Below are 21,145 nucleotides of genomic sequence, written 5' to 3' on the forward strand. Positions count from 1 at the left end.
AGACATTATAGGCTACATAATAGTCAGGTCAGTACAGTTGATGTTATCCCAACAGAAGCAAGAATCAAGGTTTTTTATAATGATGAACATGGTATAGGGTGCCTCTGGAAGCAACATCAATTTAGTGATTGCACATAAAAATTCCCAAAAAGTAATAACTCATTATGTGTAGTCTCAATGAACTGAAAATTTACCTTTGGGTGTCGCTGAATGTTGGAGGAACAACATAAGCTTCTTTCTCCTAAAATTTGAACCTTGATCTCCACCTGAAAAGGAACAATTAAGGACATGATTCCTCCTATTAGTGATTAAACAAGTGCGGCTACTTAATTCCTGAAATTCTTCAATAATTCCACTTGTAAAGGTAGATATTGCAAAGTCCCCAGAAGAAGTCTAATAACAGAAACACCCGAAGCAGCATCCAAGCTTCCTGATGAAGTTGTCATACTTTCTGAAAAGGTAAAAGCACTAAACTATATAACGTCACAATACACTGCTTCAAATTTGACATGGTGTCATTTTTAGCATATATACACACTCCATATTTGATAAATTGATTGCAATCAAGTCAAAATATTGGCAAATAAAAACTAAAATGAAAGAAAGGACTTAAAATTTTGTGGTCCATTAAATACATCACTTCAAAACGTAGAATAAGCCAAAATTACTCGTTACATTACAGGACCTCAAGCCCATCTGAACCTCTATAACTGTCCTTCCAGTGCACAACGTCACAGCATACCAGCCAAGGGATTCAAGTCCAAGTACCTCTTTTTCTAGCTAAATGTTTCCATGGCTCCGTTCCCCTTATTTTCAGATAAAATTGGCAAAGGGAACTGGACACCTTCCTCAAACAGCATTGTGATGCACACCCACCAGCATGTCCATTTTGGCTGAGTGAGAGCCCACATTATAGGGCACTGACGATCAAACCCAAAAATGAAGACATTTTGATCACGATGCTTGAACAATCAAACAAGACCTGATTCATCAATGGTAATTTCCTTAGGGACCCTCAGATTTATTTGATCAGTATCCCATCCAGCTCTATTTAACTGTTGGATGAAATCCTCAAATCTATCTTCCATCTGCAATATGCTTTGTGCGAGCTGATGGAAGACATCATCTGAACTGTCCCAGTTCTCATGTAGCCAATAAGTCTGCCACACACTACGCAAGACAGACACACTTGTAGCTTCCACCTGCATTGGGATCTTAATTTGATTAAGCTGAGCCTGTATATCCTGAAAAATATTTTAAATGCATACCTTGAATGAGACAAAGACCTCAAAATCTCCTTGCTGTTGGTTCACCATAAGAATATATTGCTCCTTTGCATATAATTTTAGAAGTGTTTTTATCTGTTGCAATATAAACAGATAAATAATAGAAATGATCAGGTTACTTCTGATGGCACCATCAAATTATAATAAAGGATAGCAGCATAATTATTTTGGCAATACCATGGAAACAGATCTCCCACCACAAACCATCTCCTCCAAGGACACACCAAATGTTATCCGTGGCTTCATGAATCTTTGCCATAATAAAATATTTTCATCCTTGTTGCATGCAACACATCCTGAAACCAACAAAAAGATTTGTCATTTTTGTAAACTAAATAGCTTATGTGATGAGCAAAGGAAAAAAAAGAACGTGAATTTTACCTGGAACAATAGAGTGTAAAACATGTGATTTTACCAGCAGACAAGCACGCTTGAGGTTTATCTGTCAATAAAGTTGAACATAGAAAACAGTTCAACTAATCAGAGAGGATCTCCTGCTTTCTTTGTACTTTCCCCCCTTGTCACTCAGAGTACGTTTATTAAACATGGTCAATCGCAAGGAAATGAAACAATCCCATATACCTTCCCAAGAAAGAAGTTCTTCAACTTAAGCTTCACTTTACGTCTTAGAAAATTAGGAACTGATTATAAAACATTCTTACTGTGTTAAATAGTAGAACCGAAAGTGATTGATAACGTAACCAAAGGTGCAGAAGCCGCATGCTCATCCATGTCAATGACAACACTGGATATGATTTGAGAAGGCCAGGTGCATCCTGCATTTGTAACTCTAAAATAAATTAAATGCATCAAATCAAGAAGTATCTAGTTTTTAGTGAATTGACATCACTATCAAGGGAATATATGAACAACATCTTGAAAGGACATAATGTACCAGGATCAGTATGCCCAGAGCAAGGCCAAGAAGCTGTGCTGCTACTTCCCAAACTTCCTCCTAAACAATTGATCAATCAATTAATGGGAAAACATTCTTTTATGCATAAGAACTTACTATCTATAGAAGGTGAAAATTTGTAGTTAAAAGTCCAACCCAAAGGGATAAAATTTTCCTCTAATCATGTGCACTGATATGGCATTGTGGTAGTAAATCAATATGAAAACATGAAAAAATAATTCTGCATCAAGAGAAGGCTTATAATTTCCTCTCACAAACAGAACCCTTGAACAAAAATCAATTGAAAACATAGGAATAGAGTAGCGCCAGTTTTATAACTCACGTCCTATGCAGCATTAGCTGATGCTAATATTTCTATAAAATAGGGACCAGAAGACTGCAGAGTTCTATAACTTAGCGAAACACTGCAGAGTTCTATAACATGTCCATGTAAGTCTGGAAAATGACAAGAACTTTCCATTGAATGCCAGGAGACGTCATTGCAAATATTGATGGCCACACTGTGCCCACGTAGATCTCTATCCACAGGGTAGAGTTGCCTAAATAGCTGGGGTTGTCTTTTCCAAAATTTGTCAAGAGGAATCAGGGACCAGAAGAAGTATTTAGCGAAAAGAGAAACGTATATATTTTTTAAATAATGATTATGGATTACTGATATTTCCTCATAAATTATAACTTGGTAATGCAAAAAATTCTCTCCATTGAACAAGAAAGTCAAGGTACATGCTTTCAATGATAAAATTAACTAGGGCAACGAAGACTTATCATTGACACAATTAGCAGCAAAACTACATAGTTCACTCCAAATAAATATGATAGTGAGAGAATTTAATCATCAGAAGTTGCATTAAGCTTCAGCAGAGACATATACAAAGGTATACCTTTGCTGCTACCTCTCCCAGATTTCCTGAGATTGCAAAATGGTTTTGAATCACTCGAAATGAAGGATCTTTTAGTCCTCTTGCTACAGCCTGTATAAATTTGAATCTCAAGTATATCAGTAAAAAACTAATCATACCTATGGTAAACTTCTGCACTGATATGGATATGATCAACATATGTTTCTGAAACATAATTGAGGGGAAAAGAAGTGATTGCTGAAGAATGTTAAATGCTTGGGGTTCGATATGTAGTCATCAAAATAATCAAGAGCAGCCTATTTAGCCCCAAATGGGAATAATACCTTGGCAAGATTTCCAAGAGATGCCAATGGTAAAAAATAGGCAGGATACAGTGGCGTACTTAGATCGAAAATGCTGCAAGGTAAATTTTGTTAAAAAAATTAACGAAATATATTGAATACCATCTAATATTAACTTACTCTACATCTAAAACAAAGCTTCTTACACGGACCTTCCTGCACTACCAATGAAGTCTGCGTACATGCGCCATTGTTTTGGATCGTCATCAAAAAGATTTCCAAACCGGCCGCCTGGAAAATATAGTGAGAGTCATCGATAAAAATTTCAGCACATAACCTTCTCTTTTGTAGCAATTTTTACAGTGCCAGACCAATGAATAAGCGTCCAACAGCTCCAATGCCGTCCTTTGACACCCATCTGCAGAAACAATTGCATAACTTGCAGTTGCAGTTCAATCCAATAAAAGACTAGTTTGATACAGAAACATTGTCTACACAGGCAGACGTACACACGAAACAGATATATGTTCATATAAACAAAGTACACAAACACATTTTCATCAAATTAAGTAAAAATATAAAACTTCCAGAAACAGCGATAAAGAAAATACATAAAATCAATAAAAGAGAAATTCACCTGATGGCAGCAGCTGAGGCGGCAGCAGCAGAGGCGGCAGCAGTAGTTCCTGAGAAAGAGCCAACACCAACAGCCTGAAAGAGAGTGCATAGAACAATTTTTGTCAGAAGAAAAAATACGTCTGTAATATTTTGAAGGAAAGAGTAAACTTTATGAAAATTCACAAACTTTAAACATCATTTCAGCCAAAACAACACCTCACCAAATAAAAAATTAACTATACCAGATAAACTTAATAAAAGAAGAAAAGAAACATAAGATGTAGCACAAGATAATTCTGAGACTGCCTAATAAGACTAACAACAGCTAAAGGTTTCCTTCTTCCTAATAGACATACCCAAGGAGAAGTAATGGCCTGAGTTAGACTGACATGCCTTAAGAAGACTTGATGTGACTAATGTGTGGCAGATCCATCCAGTAATATTGGTAGGGAACTGTAACAACATGTACTGCAAGTAATCATCTGACACTGATCCTGCATCAAATGCCAAAAAAGAAAGCATATGTTCTCATGAATCACACAGATTCTCTTACTACACCTGGGTATTAGAAGCACAAAAACTCAACTCAAAATTCTCTAATTCCATCGTACATCCGTAGGTAGTCATATTTTTTTCACAATAGCATATAAGAAATAAGACATTCGCTGGTGAGAAACAAAGTAAGAATGCTAATGTTTGCAACCTGGGAATCCTGCAGGTAAAATAAAATCTTTAACAACGTCCGGAAGCCACGATAATGTAGTGTCAGAGGTATCAAAGTCTTGTAACCTATTAGTATCTGAACTATGCTCCTCAACAAAAGTTCGCAATCCCGATTCTTCATCTAACATGTACCTGTGATGCCACGGCTCAATGATAAACAAAACAAGTCACAGCCTAAACCCGAGGTTCTATTGTATTAGAATATTAATTAAATAATTAAATCAGCACCTTTTTTTTTTAAATCAATTTAAGCTTTTGGAATGATTTAACATGGTATCCAAATAAAGATAATAACGGCTTCGAACCTTATCTCCGTCATTCTTCTCTCATTCAATTACATATTCTACTTGTTCAACTTCACTTATTAAGGAAAATTATTAGAATATTAACTAAATGATTAAATCAATCATTTTCTATCTACTTAAGTTTTTAGTACAATTAGTGATTTAAAGCAACGAAATATAGCCAATGCCGCAATATCACAAGTTGCTCTCATATCTACTGTTATGCTCATTTTTTCATGAATTTCACGATTAGTGAACTACAAGCAAAACTACAGAGAGTAGAGACGAGGCAGAACAAAAGAAAGAAATTTAGTTAAGACCCGACCTCTTAGCAATGCCATTGCCATATCTCTCCACCAAGATCACCTGCCTAAAACGCCAAAACAAAACCGTGAGCCTAGCAAAACCTTCTTAACCATTTTCATACTTCGAATTATTATTATTATTTTGTACCTGCCATGATCAGCCCCGTCTTCTTCTTCTTCTTCTTCTCCTTCGGGAAGGTTTGGCTGCGAAGAAAAGCATAGAATTTGAAAACGACGACGCGTTGCTCCCCTACTCTTTCTGGAAGATTCAAAAGCGCGCGTGGGAAATGATACTCGCAGAATGCACGACACTAACGACATTTCGCAAAAGAAAACGAAAAGGCTTGGGGTTTTATAGTTGTTGGCGCTGCAAAGAGGGTTTTGGTTTGTCCCCCTTTGCCGTTGCGAAGAAAGAAAGCCAGGTGTCGCCTATCTTGGTCTTTGTGGTTCCACAACCACCCAATTGTACGGCTCAATATGACTCGAAAACGGCGTCACTTAAAAACGATGGTATCAACGATGCCAAAACGCCGTCGTTTTATTAACGGGTGATTACAGGCTTTACAGCCCACTGAACGAGACAGACAATCCGAGGCGTGGGCCTAGGCCCAATAAATTTCAAGTTCCCTGAATTGCAGAAAAGTGGGAAAATTTGAAGTCAAAGGATAATTCACTAACTCACAAAATAAAGCCCCTGAACAAGGAATCAGCCGGAGCTCAAGAAGTTTTTGGTAGAACATAATCCACACAAGGAACAGGAAATTTCGGGGGAGCTCGAATTCCACGAAAAAATGGCATCCTAATTCCCATCACAAAAATACAACCCCAGTATTCTCAAATCGTTAAATTCTTGTCTTTTTTTTTTTTCTTTTCTTTTCTTTTCTCTGAGCCTCATGAATTCTTAGATACTACAATACAGGAACTTCTGGCAAAAGATGATTCCCAGAAATAATGGCTAATTCTAAGGGGAAATGATCTCCACAAGAAAAATGAGCGGGAGTAGAATGTTGAGAAACAATATAATGGCATCAACACCCAGGCTCTTTCAATTAGTGAGATTCTAGCTGTGTTTACTGCGATTTCCCTCCATGATTCTCTGAAACTCTTTCTCACTGGCCGCAATTAGGCGCTTAACAATGTCAAAGGTGGTAAGCCTAATGCTGCAGTAGGAAAAAAAAAAACAGAAGGATACATCAGGTAAATTAGTGTAGGAACATCGACAATAGAAGTAGAAACTAAAGATGAGAATCAACTCAATTATGCAGCATTGAATTTTTATAAGAAAACATCCAATAATCCACACAACTCCGGGTTTGGATGTCCCTTGGAACCTTGATCATTTAGGTTTTTAAAAGACAGAAGGGAGAGATTTCATCCATAGCATGGAACCGTAACGAAAAATGATGGTAAAAGTTGTAACCATGTGAAATCCAAGCATCATAGTTATCCTTTGTACAAACAGAGCACATAACAGAATGGACAAGCCAAACCAAAACAAAATAATTTCATTTCCATGGGACGTCCAAAATACACTAATTATTCTATAAAATGTAAAAAAAATCGTTAAAGAAATATTTCTTGTTTCATACAAGCTCTTCAAAACAAATCTAAGTTAATATTAGCTTCAAAAAAACTCAACCAAAGGCATTATCCCAACTTTTTTTTTAAAAATTTTTTATAAAAAGAAACCCCTCCAAGGCAAGGCCACTTTGTGTACTCACCCCTGCTAGGTAAACTTCGGACCCGTGTAAAGTGCCCTCTCCACACGGATCGGGTAGGGCTGGGCCCAAGGAATTGTTTCCACTCAAGGGGATTCGAACCTTAGACCTTATGGACTACTACAAAGACCAAAGCTCTTACCATTTGAACCAACCCCTTGGGGTTGAGCTGTACTAATTGACTAATACAAGAACTAAATCCAAGGTAACATGATAGATAAGATGAAACTGCTATAAATGTGAACCTGCTATTTGGTAGGGTTTTTAAAGCATTGGGAACAAAGCCTCGGTACAAGCCGACTATTCCATCGCGTGCCACAATTCCTGCATTAAAAATATTTTCAGATACAAGGATGTTGATGATAGATTTAAAATTTTATCTACCCACAAATAAATGACAACATGGGACTTCATGTTTGAGAAATCATTGAAGGTTTTACAAATATCAACAACTGAAGCAAACCTGTAAACTTAACACGAGATGTGCAACCTAAACCTCCCCGTCTCTTGGTTTGGTCACGATACTCAATAGTCTTCCAAGAAGTGGAATAAATGTCACGTCTTTTTTAGATTAATGACAACAAAATTACCATACCCAAGAAAAAGCTTGGATGGTAAGTTCATACATAAAATAGAAAATCCACATGCATGCAATAGTTTATATCTTTAAAATATTGAATAAATGATTAAATTTACATCTTCCTATAACTTTAAGCTTTTAGAAAAAGTGATGATTTAACATGGTATCAAGCAAAGGTCTTAAGTTCGAACATTGACTCCGTCATTTACGTCCATTTCAATTAAATATTTCAAGTGTTGGGCCTCACCGATTAAAAGGGAGTTTGAACACAAACATGAGGAGGAGTGTTAAAATATTGATTAAATGATTAAATTTACATTTTTCCTATAAGCTTAAGCTTTTAGGAAAAGTGATGATTTAACACTTACCATCCACACAAAAAAAAAAAAAATTTAAGGAGGGGGAAAAAAAAGAAGGAAAGGACCAAGAGAAATACCATTTCATACATAATGTGTGACCACATTTATTTATGACTAAGCACATATATCCTAAGAGCAGAAGTTGAGGGACAGGTCCTGACCCAAAAGTGATCTCCATTTCTTGAGCTGCTCACCATCTAAACTTTGAACCCATCCGCAAGATGACATATTATGCACAAACAACTATGTAACTCATTATTTTTACTACTTCTGTAGAGCTTCCTCTATATCGCAATTATTTATGATCTAATGCTGATACAATGGGCAGCAATATTCTTTTTTCTGTAGGAGAGCAAAATGATAGTACTTGCCTGGAAAGGCATCCAGAATTGTCTTATAAGGTGTGCCCCTCATTTGCATCTGTCTTCTCACGGTGTCCAAGGGATAGCATGTGATCGTGGAAAGAGAAGCTGACACCACAGCAGTTAGTAGAGATGTTTCGGTCCTTTTCTGATATTTCTCTGGCAAAGACTTCTTCACCCTAATATCCACAAAAAATAAGAATGTGTATAAGATACAACATTCCACAGTATTCTCCTTCAACATGCTATAGAAAACGGGGGTAACAGTGGACTCACAAGTCAAAAACACAAAAGTTCACAGCAACATAAGGTGCTATTCCGAGAAGGGAAGGCCCAAGACCAAAGTAAAATGAGGCAAATCCTTCTTCTCTGAGCATGTTTAAAGCAACCTGAAAACAGCAGATTACTCTTCATATTTACATGGAAAGGACATCTTGTCATATATACAACCAGCAGGCTAATCATACCTCAGACATAGTTCGGTACCCTGGTTCAACTGCTAACCGTAACCTCAGGACATCTAAAGGGTATGTTACCTACATAGAGAAAAAAAATATGGACATTCATATATAGACATACAGAACAAGTAGAACTAGAGATAAGCGGCAAATATACAGAAGTCCCAAAATAGAGATAACTGTCCATAAAGAATTTCCAAGTGGAAAAACAAGGATATATATAATTTTTTTTTTGATAAGTAATAAGTATATTATCAAACAAGGATATATATAATCTCATGAAGACAGAAACAATACACTTAAGAAAACCCAATATAAACTACAACAATACTTACAAAAGTGGACGTCATGCCAGCGCATGCACCTGCCGCAAGTCTTCCAATAACAGAAAGCTCACCATCCTTTCCCCTAAATAATTTCTGCAAGTTCAAATGTAGAACATTTAGTTTGAGAAATATAGAGTATTGCACTAAGATTTTCTTAGAGACAGTTTTATAACAACCTTGTAAGTTTCATAAGCAAAAAGCTGGACTGCACTGTAAGGTATGACCCGTATCACCTGCAACATTTAAAACAAAGCCCAATCAACATTGCTTGGGGATAAACAAATCTGAACTACAGATGGAAAGATCCAAAAACCTGAGGAAGGTTGCCTTTCCAGTACCCTTTGATCCCTTCTTCCTTCCCAATCAATGTTATGGCCTGCACACCATCATAGACATGGGATAACTAAAGGATATCAAACATAGAGTCTGAGAGGATGATAAACTATGCATCTCCAATAATATATACACAATCCACATGGATTTATCACATAATTAAACCATTTACCATAAGAGAAGATGACGAGAGGCATAACCGAACCACTTAATTAGGCAGGTAGTGTTCTTTCAACAATTCGATTCTCATCAATTTCCTCTTTCCTTGATGCTATCATCATTAAAATATGCCATTTAAGTATGGTCATATTGTAAGAATCAAAAGATATAACAAACAAACAAGAAGAGCAACAGAGACAGCAATCCCTTCTATCCCACCTATATGGGGTTGGCCATGGAAATTTAACTTTTCTATTCAACTGTGTAGAGAATGCCCTTCTTCAGCACACACCAGCACTTACCAAACATTCGTACGCTTCATATTCATGAAAATTTTGCAGTTTTTACGTTGGTTGTGAGCCGCCTAACACAACTCTAGTCCAGTAATTCCTCTCTTTGTTTGGAGTGGTAGAACAAAAGATATTACTCGAAGCACTAACAGAGACTGAGTTTAGGGGCTGAACCGTAAGGTTATTCATTTTGACAATTATCAGGAAAGATTTAGTAATATCAAATCACCCATCTTTAGTCTGACAATATCGAACCCTAAACCACGGAAACAAAAGCACAGAAATGGCCAAGTTATTGTGCCTTAGACTTCTGAGACAAATGGTAATTTATCAAATAGCATCCTAAGTTCCCTAAACCAGATGCTGAACAAGAAAATGAACATGCTATAATCTCCTATGGTTATAAAAGGCCGAAATCAATATTTCAATTATGCTAATTATTAGTTTCCTCATATCATCAACAAGATCGTATTTTGCAATGGAAGAATGAAGGGCACATGTATCATAGCCCATATAACTTTGAATCAGATGCATTGAATTCCCGCTATGTGACCATGACATAAAAAATGTAAAAATATTAATTAAATGAGCTTTTATTGCTGATTTAACATCGTATGATCGTATCAGACATATGGAATGAAAATGTTATGATTTTAATCATCCGATTGTTATTAGCTCAAGCTTTTGCCACAACTCGTAATAACCAAAAAAAAAAAAGAACCATCTCGTACCTCGATGAAACCAATCGCTTTCTTAGCACTTTCTTTTCCAACTCGCACACCGTGAGTCTGAGACAAAAAAAAAAGGAAAAAGAAAACCACAGGCAATTTCAAAAAGTAAAGAGAAATTCTAATTGAACAAGAAACTACCCCGTTTATGACATTAACGCCCACATTTACAATATCTTTTAGCAATGGTTTTGAATTAGAAAGAAAACAAAAAATGCGCCGAAGTTAAGGTGATAGTTGACAAGGCACCTGCATGAGGAGCTTGATGCGTTCGAGCGGAGCCGTGACGGTCTTGGCAGCGGCACCGGCGATGGCGCCGGCGGCGAAGAGCGCGGCGTCCTTGGGAACGCAAGCGACGATAGCCAGCGGGTGCTTCAGGAGCTGAGCCGGAGTCGGCTCGAACTCCCTCTGGTCTCTCTTTTCTGCCATCGAAACGCAGGCGAAATTACAGCGGCTGCCACTCGCAGTACAGCTGAGCCGCGCGGTCTTCCATAGCGGCTCGTAGTCCGTGGTCCGAATAAAAGTGGAATTGAAGCTTTCTCTAAGGCTTGGGATGTCGCGGCACACTAGAACGGCTCTCTCTTCGCTCATGGCTTAGTTTCAAGTGTTGGGTAGGGGCAGAAAAGAGATAAGGCTGGCAGTGAGGCAGTTGCAGAGAGCGAGAAAGGAGCTATGTAGTTTGTGACTTTGTGTTTTCATTCTCCGATTCGCTGTGTACCGATGCATTTTACTATTGTAAGCCGTTTACTGTTAACAGACTTTGACTTTTTGGATCTTAAGATTAAAAATAATAATAATCCCATTAATGGCTTCCATGTAGGCTTCACACTACCGAAAGTCTGTCTTTTGGGTTAGTTTTCTCTAAATTAGGTAAGTGGAATTCTTTTTAATTTATTCTATTAAACTTATATATGTTTAAAATACATATAATTTTCATACACTCTATTAAAATGTATATAACTCTTATAAACATTTCAAATACATATCAATTCCATAGAATTAATTAAAAAAAAATTTCTCTGACCTATTTAAGAAAAAAACTTTATCTACGAAGGGATTAGGACCTATATATATAAAATCATATGAAATCTACTCATCACAAATTTGTATTCACCACATCAAGTTGGAACCAATTCCTACTCAATTAATTAAGGTGTTTAAACCCAATTTGGTCATGTCGTTTTGTGTAGTGTGTCCAACTTGTTTTATCAAAACAAAACTCACAATAAATAAGCTCAATAAAAATAAATAAAAGTTTATAGCACCCCCTCCTCAAAATATGTATCTCAAAACCCAAATCTGAACTATAGAACAATGACAGCCACTTTAGGAGTAGTGTTAGAATACTTTTGATATTATAATTTATTTAGTGCCTTTGACACTTCGTAAGTTCAATCATTTCCTTGTTTTTTTTCTAGATTTTTTTTTTTTTTTCACCACTCCTAATATAAAAAAGAAGCAATGGTGTGAGAATACCGAGGGGCTTTTGGCTAGGGACGGAGACATAGTTTAGTATGGGTAGGGGCTTAGGGCCAATAAATTGTACCTTCAATCTTTTTTTTTTCATTATGAATTGTGGGGTGGCCATGGCCTATACTGGCCACCTCCTTCCTCCGTCACTGCTCTTGGCCCTTCACTATAAATATGATCACCTATCAGAGGATGTGTAGCGCCCGCTAGCATAGAGTAGCAATATGGATATCGAGTGTCATATTAGCTACTTATTTATTGAGTGAAGTTGTGCTTTATAAATAATTACACGAAACTCTGATTGCAACCGTGACTAATTTTTTGGAGTATAGCACATATATGACAAACTTTTTGTCAATGTTATGACCAAAAGACCTAACAAGTACGTATAAAGCTTTGAAAGACAAAGTTGAATTGCAAACACAAACAACACCAATTTCCATTTATTAATAAATATTATTGCAATACAAGAGTGAAGCAATCCAACCCATATGTGCCGTATGCCATCACTCTTTTGGCATTTATATGAAACAAAACAAGACAAAACAAAACTATCACACAAAAAACATCATTTATTTTCTTACCTAGTACAAAAACACTATGTTACGAGAGGTACCATATATATATATATATATATAGATAGCCAGTCTTCATCAAGCTTCGACGGCATCATATAAAACCCGTCTCAACTTTAGGGGGGGCATGACAACATCCATTCACCAGCAAAAATACATGTAACTGTTGGCTTTCAGACAGGCGAGTCCAATCAAAATCAAAGAACACAAATTCCGTTGAATCTGTTGAAGTATCAATGGAGCAATCCTTTTCTGGAGAGTGACCCCGCAAGGCAAAGCCTGTGTGTATTCATATCGCTAGGTTAAAATACTATCAATTTAGTTTATATAATTGACATTGTTTTTAGACAAAAGAGGAAAGCAAGAAATTACACTTTTATCCCACCCCGCTAACGTGGCAATGTTGGGGCTTAGTCACGGGCTGATTGAGATTACCACGTTAGTGTGAATGGTGAGATAGTTGTGAGATAAAAGTGTGATTTGTACAATTACTCTTATTAAAAATACATGTGAGAATCACATGCTATAATAATAAATGTTAATTTTATATATTGGGATTCTTTCAATCTAATTTAAAGGAAAAACTTTCTTCAATTAGACCTACCCTTTAAACTCTGAAGACCGCTTTTGTTGTCATCTTAAGTCCCGACGAGTTGATGACATTTGCTTGGTCTGGGGTTAAGAAATAGAGAGATTTAGATATTTCTTGGGCATAATGATAGATGTGTACCTTGGCAGTAAATACCATAAAAGCATGAGAAATGTTAGGAATCAATAAGTTTCTCATATTTGACTCATATTTTTTTATAAATCCAATAGATTAACCATTAGATTTGTAAGATCCACTATTGACTTATATGAGATCCACATATATAAGTTCACAAATTTAATGGCTGGTTTGTAAGATGAGATGAGCCAAATATGAAAAAAAATACTGATATCTACCATTTCTCTAAAAACAATGATGCAATAACTTACTGAATGGTGGGTTGGATACGAAGAAGCATGCTCCAATAATAACGTAGCACAAGAGGAGAACCGTTCCTTTCATGTAGTGAGAAGTTCCATCCTATATATGAAAATTCAAAGTTGAATCTTCAATTTAAATGAAAGACGAATATACACAATAGAGAGCAGAGACATGTTTGTGTACTAATTAAATGATTAAATTTATTATTTTTTGCTATTTTAAATTTTTTGAATAACTGATATAATAGTCTTGCGGACGGAGTCGTGTATTCCGCCGAGTTAGCCAACAAAGATGGGTTACGAAGTGGCCTACTCTAAGGGATTTCTATTAATATTCTTACCTGCAGAGTGAAGGCTGTAGCAATTATTGCTAAAGCAAGAGAGCCGGTCTCAAGGATGTTGAAATCAAGATCCATATTGATGCCCATAATCCAAGCCACAACCACACACAATGGAACCTGAGTATTTAGACAATATACATATTTTTAGTATAAAGTTTTCAAATAAACTTTGATAAAGGCATTAATTCCAGCATCTAGGTTTTAAAGTCTCACCACAAACATTGCAATTTGAGTCGCAGACCCCAAGGCAACACCTAAAGATATATCCTGCATTTATGCCCAAACATTTCACTCAGAATTTATGTTTATTATTGCCAGAGAAGTGGCAATATATATAGAATAGGCCACACCATTGTATACTCACCAACTTGTTCTTAAAAGCAAAAATGATTGCTCCTGCATGTTCCGCTGCATTTCCAACAATTGGTAGCAAGATTATGCTGAGGAAGCTGACAGACAAGCCCCAGGACTCTGATGCATCCTGAAAAGATTATTTGAAATATTCTTAGTGAATTCCATTTTATGAGTTTGAACTTTAATTACACGATTAATTCACCTAATCTAAATTAGATATAATTAAATAATTAAATAATTAAATTTACCTTAAAAAGTGTGATAACATATATACTATGAAGATGTTTGATGAGTTACCTGAATTGTAGCGACGACATACTCGGACAACAAAGCTATGATTAAGGTCATCCCGAGCAACCAAGCAAATCCACTCCAGAATCCTATTGCGGGCTTTTCTTCTGCAACATCGCCATCACCCTCGGATTCCTGTCCAGTTGCACCAAAATTGTTACACTAAGTTACCATAGCAGTAATTCAGTATCAGGGGAAAGATTGACCAGAAATTAAATTTGAACAGTTTCAACACTCCGTCCGCCTAATCGAACAGGCAAACAGTAAAACTAAAATTTGAGATAATTACCTCCTCGGCTTCAAACAATTGGCGGTGAGTCCACATTTGGAAAAAGAGGTACGCAGCGTATGCAATAAGCATAACGATGCTACTAGCTCTCGACAGCTGGAGTGTCGGGTCGGCTGTCAAAGCCGCCGAGGCTCCAGCAAACCGAAACAACATAGGTAGCAAGTGGCACAGCAACGCCAACAGCAGCATGAGTGAGTTCACATCCGCTTGTCTCTGTCAAATCAGCGGTCATTTTAGCACCACCAAATTCAACCATTTGTAGGTAGGATGTATATAATTATAATGTTCAGTAACTCACTCTGTCGTATTTTTGTTCGCTTCTAAGGTTGTAAAGGCCACCACAAAAGAGAGATGTGCCAAGAACCAGAAGAAGGTTGGAAAGAATTGAGCCCAAGAGAGAATACTTGACCAATGCTATTTTATGTTCCTTCAGAGCAAGTATAGCGATAATGAGCTCTGTGGCATTCCCACATGTTGCATTAAGGAGCCCTCCAACTGCAAAATCACACAGATAAATTAATTAAGTTACATTTTTCATGCTGTCTGTGGTGAAGTACTAATATTGTACTATATTCAAAAGGCTAAAACCGACCAAAACAAGAGAGATTTTATGTTTTTTTTTTACCTGTCGGACCAGTGTAATAAGCTATTTGTCTGCAATTTAAGATACAGGAAGACGAGAATCAGTATTTGTAAATGATGAACAATGAAATCTACAAGTCATTACTTTGAGTTCTCCTTAGCTTTCATGAATTAACCCTCTCATTCATTTCTGTAATAATGTTTTGGGTTTTAATTATTTTTCAATCAGATACTTAATTTCGTCCGATTTTGTCAATTTCTTAAAAGACATCTTATGAAAAACCATGTCCCACATGATCAGTCAACAATTATATGGGTCAATTCGAATTCGAACTCAAAGTAGTGACACATATTTTTTCCTTGAATATTTTGACTTACTCTGTCAAGAAGCTCACACGTTCAGCAAGTGGTATAAGTCCAAGTAAGCTCAAAGCAAAAACCCAGGGCTGTTTGCAAAAGAATCACAACGGTTATATATGGTTACTAAATAAATACATATATAGGAAATAAATAAGAAGTAAATTTTTCGAGGGCATGTTGAGCTGTATATATATATAAATTGAATCAGTCATTTTCACACTTTATAATGCAATCAAGCCAGTTGTTTTCAGGCAAAAGAAATTATATTTATATATATATATTATTTAATTAAAAAGTCCCAGATCGAATTCATTCATAAAATTCTCGAAAACCATATATTTTTAATTTTATATGCATGAAAAATATATTTTGGATAAGAAGAAGAAGAAGAACTTACTCTTCCAAAACCATAACACTCTGCTAGAATGGCAAGGGGGATGGCTGGGAAGAGTACAAAAAGCTTGGTCCCAAAAACAACCTCCTGAAGATTAGCCAACATCTGTCTGAGACAGACATAAGGAATCTTCGAGATAAGTGTGAGGTCTGACTTCTTTCGGAGCGACGTCGCGGAGAGGTTGTGCGCGGTGCGGCCATGGCCGTGCCGCATCTCCTTGGTCAAGCTCTTGAGGTTGCCATTTTCCAACAGCCATGGCTCTTGGTGAGAGCTGCTTTGTGAAGAAGCCATGTATGTCGTTGCTGACACAAAACGTCCAAACTGTTGTATAGCAAGACCGGCTGTCCAGTACTCTTTAGAAGTTACTATTTTTCTGTGTCTCTTTGTGCCTCTAAGGGTTCGAGAGACCTACTGTTATAAATAGGGAAGAGAGAACTCGATTATTATGGCAGGCTTGTAATTCAAGAAGCTGGCATCTTCCTCGAAGTTTCTCCTTTATTTTTTTATTTTTTTTAGTATATATCCGTTTAAAAATTTTAATTCATCCAAAAAATAAAACAAATCATAGATAAATAGATATATTTGTCTCTACGAGTAATGTTATTCTTCACATTCATTTTATATCGGCTATTGATATGTATTTTAAGTGAATTTTTATGTCAAATCGACTTTTTTTTAAAAAAAAAGAAAGTCACTTAAATTAAACATGTCACGTCCGGTGTGAAGTGAATATGATAAATAGGTGTGAAGAATAACATGTATTACTTTTGTTGCTAAATGATATTTGGCAAGATATTAGAATTCAGATAGATTTCGTGCAATAAAACTGTCTATTGCACTGTTCAGTCAAACAGATTGATCCCGAATAAGGAGATGTTCAGGTGCCCTCATTGCAATGAAAAACCTTATTGCATCCAACGTACCATCAACCCAAATATTAAGGGCACTTGTATTTGGACATTTGACAGCTAGCTCTACTTGAAATTCTAGCAACCTTAGTTATAATTCTACAAACTATATATGTCATGTTTTTCTATTGGATCTTCTATCGATCTTCTAATTTTACATTTCTAGCAAGTTCCAAATTCTAACATAATGCCCATTAATTAAAATAATCTAGAGATCGAATAGTTTATTTGTACCATTGTTGTCCATATCTTGTACGTGTTTACATATTTTATCTCTATCATTAATATTATATATAATAATTCAAAAAAAAAAAGAGAAGTCAAAACTCATTCTGAAAACAGTCAACAGTAAAAGATTAAAAAGTTGGGTCTGACCAATCAGCAAGAGTTTCCCATGAACTCTACTTCTTCCTGTAAACAAATTAATATGCTCAATAATGAACACAAGTCAAAAACTCTTTAACTTTCATTAATGGACACAAGTAAAAAACTCTAAAGGCAACTAACTGATCACCATGTAAATAGAGCTGAACAAAACAAGAAAATTGTAAACCACGCAACGTTTTCTATTTTGTTGGGTTACGCGTCCGGAACAATTGACGAGTGTTTTTATCCATAGAAACATCTTGTGGTATCAATGATCCCAACCCGGCCGACTCCCGAGATCTTTTAAATCTTCGCTCTTTTTACGTTTTGCATGCAGTGTCTGTATATTAATGTCATTTTCCTTTTGATTCTAAACAAGATATATATAAATATATAGCAGTATCAGGAGGGCCAAGCTTTCTGCTATAGCTCAATCATTTATATATGATGACGTACAACTCACCGTACCGTACTGGCATGAGGGAAACTTCGTGGAAACTTCGCAAGCCCGTACAAATTAGATGGCAGGTTATGGTGGTAATCCTTTAATGCTTGAGCTTGAAGCGACTTAAAAGGACGTTGCTGCTCTGTCATTGTTGAAAGGGATTAGGGTGCTCTCCATTTCAAGCAGACAGTGAAACGTAGAGGAGTCATTTTGACTATAAATTTGTTTTTCTCCATTTTACTTGAAATGGGCACGAATTATAGCAATTGGGTGAAGTAAAACAAATTTTTTTTTTAATATTAAAAAATTAGAAAAAAAAAAATGAAAATAGCCTGGCGTGCTTAGAATCACGGCCCATAGCAATTAATTACCTTATTAATGTTTAGAATAAAAATTTTCTCTAAATTGGGCATAGAGAATTTGATGCATCGTGACCAAGTAGGATGCAGAGAAAACAGAAACAATAAGAGGGAATAAATAATTCTAGATCTTGAGTCTATAATCTCAAAACACTAGAGTCTATCTAGAATTTAAAGAAAAAAATGAAGAAATTCAACTCTAAGTATTTTTATTGAACAAAACTCAAATAATATCAAAAGTTGCGTTCTTAGGGTTACAAGCATGTATTTATAACCCCAAAACTCCTAACCATAATTGTAAACATAAATAAAGTCGGTTTATGAAGCTACGATAGCCGTCCGGACGAGACATAATGCCATCCGGATGGTCACAGAAATAAAGCAAGAAAAACAGAAAAATAACATAAGCGTCCGGACGGTCTCTAGATGAACTTGCAGACGAGGCTCTTGGGTTGACGCTCGTCCGTATGGTTGCAAACAAGCTTGCAGACGAAGCTCTCTGATCTGCATCAGAAACCCAATCAACCGGCCCAATTTATTAATTAAGAGCTTGTTTGAGAAATAGAGCTTTTAAGTTAAAAAATGTTTTTTTGGCAAAAACTTCATTTTTAATCTCTTTTTTTTTGACTTTTTGGACCCTTTAAAGCGCTTTCAATTTTTTTACGAAACGGGTAGTTTTTTTTGGAAAAGTCTTTTGAGTGTTAAACGCACTTTTAGGTCCTTCAAACACACACCCAAACATGCCCTCAGCCCTTAAAAAAAAAAAAAGAAGTTATTCTTGGCCTCCTACCCAATTATTTGTTTAAGACCCCAAGAAATAGCTCAATTAGCTAACGACTATGCTTCATGAAGCGGATGTCACTAGTTGGAATCCACCATCCCTTTCTTCTATGGACTTGTCGAAAAAAAAAAAAAAAAAAAAAAAAAAATTATTTGTTTAAGAGGAATATTAGGGTTTCCCCTAATTAATTAAGTTCTAACATCAAACCTGTTGTTCTCTAAAATGCACTGTTTTTGAAGTGGCTAAGCGCCAAGGTAAGGAAGGTAGAAAGAAGTTTCGCTAGATCTTAGAACTGTACAAGTAGAAAAGCTCATCTGAATTCCGGGTGTCTATATATTTGCCACTTACTGCAATTTGTGCCATGGATGAGTTTCTGCAAGCACAAGTTTTTCAGAGATTTTACTCATGGAAGAAGGTTGGTGCTTTTATAGTAATTGCTTTGCTTAATTGTCTTTAATATTTTACCTTCAATGGCCATGAATTAAGGCCCCCACATTTCTCTTTGATACGGTAAATCTCTCCCCACCTTTTGTTTTTTGAGTCTCTTGGTTAGGTGGAAGACCTAACTTTAATGGCTTATAATATGTTTGTTTTTTCACATTTCTCTTTTAAATGTTTTGTTGTTTTAGCTACGTACGTAGTACTAGTTGTTTCGCGAATGATTTCTTCTCTCAATGACTCAATCATTGACTAAAGAGCGAGGTACAAGATGTTGTTTTCTTGACCTAATTTACAGGTAGAGATAGAGAAGTTTGCGTAATCAATTATATATCTACAATATGTTAAATAATTACCCCTTATTCATTAGGTCTTATTTCCTTAACCTCATTGAACTTTCTCAACAAACAAAAACAAAAAGGCCAAAAACCATGCACATATATCATTGGCAAATGCTTTTGTGCATTCTCCCACCCATGATCTCCTCTCTCTTAAGTTCTTTTTTTTTTTTTTTTTTTTTTTTGAAATCAAGATGTTAAAGAGAGAAGATGGGTGGGGGAATGCACTGTATAGCAAACCTCTATATCATTTTCATTGATATTCTCTGAGCCCAATTCTTGTTAATTGCCAAAACTTACCCATATCATTTATTCACCAATAATTTTCGGACGTGGCTCGCCTCCAATTATTAAATATATATGAAGATCAATTTCATGTGATTCAAATATATGGTGAAGATTGTAAGATCGGGAGAAAACTCATTAACAATGGTCTAATCTCATATTCTTTGCATTCATGGACAAAGGCAAAGATTGGTATAGGTAGGGGCCAAGAGCCAAAAATTTTAATGGATACCGGCCCCCTTATTCCTCCGTCCTTGTTTGTATCATAATTAAATTGGATTCAATTTCCACCATTAGAAGAAAATAAGATTATCTTCATTTCAAGTGAAATCGAAAAGAAACAACGGTTAGTTTTCATCTTTTTCGGGTCATATATATATATATATATATTTTTTTTTTTTTTCTGGTGGGAAATCAAATTTGTTGGGCCCAAAGATATGTGAAGGCAATATATATATATATATAAAATAGCGTTTTGTTGTCTTCCTCATCAATACATGATAAATGCCAGCGGTGTTTTCTAACGCCATGCTCATGATTTCCCACACTCCCATAAAAGCTCACTCATATCACGTTATCACTTCATTCCAAAACCAGCTAGCCCACATGGATACCCCCAGTCGACAGTCCCATCCCAATCCGGATCAACATCGCGCGCGGCTGAGCATCCTCGTCCAGAATTGTTGCGCCCACACGCAGCTTCCGCGAAGCTTCGCCTCTCCACGTCAACAGATGCAGACGGAAGACGTTTCTGTACGGATAACTGCAGTATCTTTTCACTGACGAACAGTCAAACACAACATGTGTTTTTCCAAAGATTTTTTTTTTTTTCCATTTTTTTTTTTTTTGTGTGTGTGTGGTGTACGTTGAAAGCTCAAGTACTTCGTCGTTGGTCCTTTTGTTGCCGACTCCATCGAAACGATCTTTTGCTTGTACAAAATGTGTGTTCTTCCGTGCAGGGAAATGATATTGCCAACTTTTGGTAACCGTTTAGCAACGCCTAGTAACGGTTTT

General features: G+C 36.2%; 3 protein-coding genes and 1 long non-coding RNA gene across 5 annotated transcripts; 1 reads left to right on the forward strand and 3 right to left on the reverse strand.

Annotated features, from left to right (window-relative positions):
* Positions 1–474: 474 nt before the first annotated feature.
* LOC132191340 (protein root UVB sensitive 5) lies at positions 475–5,941 on the reverse strand. 2 transcript variants are annotated; one of them, XM_059606300.1, is made up of 15 exons: positions 5,422–5,941; positions 5,294–5,338; positions 4,665–4,816; positions 4,355–4,455; positions 3,981–4,054; positions 3,715–3,761; positions 3,556–3,634; positions 3,386–3,458; positions 3,084–3,173; positions 2,182–2,241; positions 1,949–2,062; positions 1,668–1,728; positions 1,464–1,582; positions 1,287–1,361; positions 475–1,202 (listed from the first exon to the last, which is right to left on the reverse strand). In XM_059606300.1, the coding sequence occupies exons 1-15, from the start codon at positions 5,592–5,594 to the stop codon at positions 972–974; spliced, it is 1,494 nt and encodes a 497-aa protein (XP_059462283.1). In that variant the 5' UTR covers positions 5,595–5,941; the 3' UTR covers positions 475–971. The 2 variants fall into 2 exon arrangements, with proteins under 2 accessions (XP_059462283.1, XP_059462282.1); XM_059606299.1 differs by having other exon boundaries at positions 1,269–1,361.
* An 84-nt stretch (positions 5,942–6,025) lies between these two features.
* On the reverse strand, positions 6,026–11,286 carry LOC132191342 (probable envelope ADP,ATP carrier protein, chloroplastic). The gene is made up of 10 exons (XM_059606301.1): positions 10,836–11,286; positions 10,590–10,646; positions 9,390–9,452; positions 9,253–9,309; positions 9,086–9,169; positions 8,760–8,828; positions 8,569–8,681; positions 8,302–8,471; positions 7,237–7,315; positions 6,026–6,433 (listed from the first exon to the last, which is right to left on the reverse strand). The coding sequence occupies exons 1-10, from the start codon at positions 11,175–11,177 to the stop codon at positions 6,334–6,336; spliced, it is 1,134 nt and encodes a 377-aa protein (XP_059462284.1). The 5' UTR covers positions 11,178–11,286; the 3' UTR covers positions 6,026–6,333.
* Positions 11,287–12,470: 1,184 nt separating this feature from the next.
* LOC132192178 (vacuolar cation/proton exchanger 3-like) lies at positions 12,471–16,612 on the reverse strand. The gene is made up of 12 exons (XM_059607433.1): positions 16,215–16,612; positions 15,836–15,903; positions 15,501–15,529; positions 15,174–15,370; positions 14,876–15,088; positions 14,593–14,721; positions 14,306–14,422; positions 14,155–14,208; positions 13,942–14,058; positions 13,610–13,700; positions 13,236–13,303; positions 12,471–12,910 (listed from the first exon to the last, which is right to left on the reverse strand). Exons 1-11 carry the CDS (start codon positions 16,500–16,502, stop codon positions 13,239–13,241), a joined length of 1,368 nt encoding a protein of 455 aa, XP_059463416.1. The 5' UTR covers positions 16,503–16,612; the 3' UTR covers positions 12,471–12,910; positions 13,236–13,238.
* Positions 16,613–19,446: 2,834 nt separating this feature from the next.
* On the forward strand, positions 19,447–21,145 carry LOC132162628 (uncharacterized). Its single transcript, XR_009438236.1, has 2 exons — positions 19,447–19,485; positions 20,729–21,145. It is a non-coding gene; the product is annotated as an uncharacterized LOC132162628 (long non-coding RNA).

The sequence above is a fragment of the Corylus avellana genome, chromosome ca9, assembly GCF_901000735.1.
Source record: "Corylus avellana chromosome ca9, CavTom2PMs-1.0".
Classification (NCBI taxonomy): Eukaryota; Viridiplantae; Streptophyta; class Magnoliopsida; order Fagales; family Betulaceae; genus Corylus; species Corylus avellana.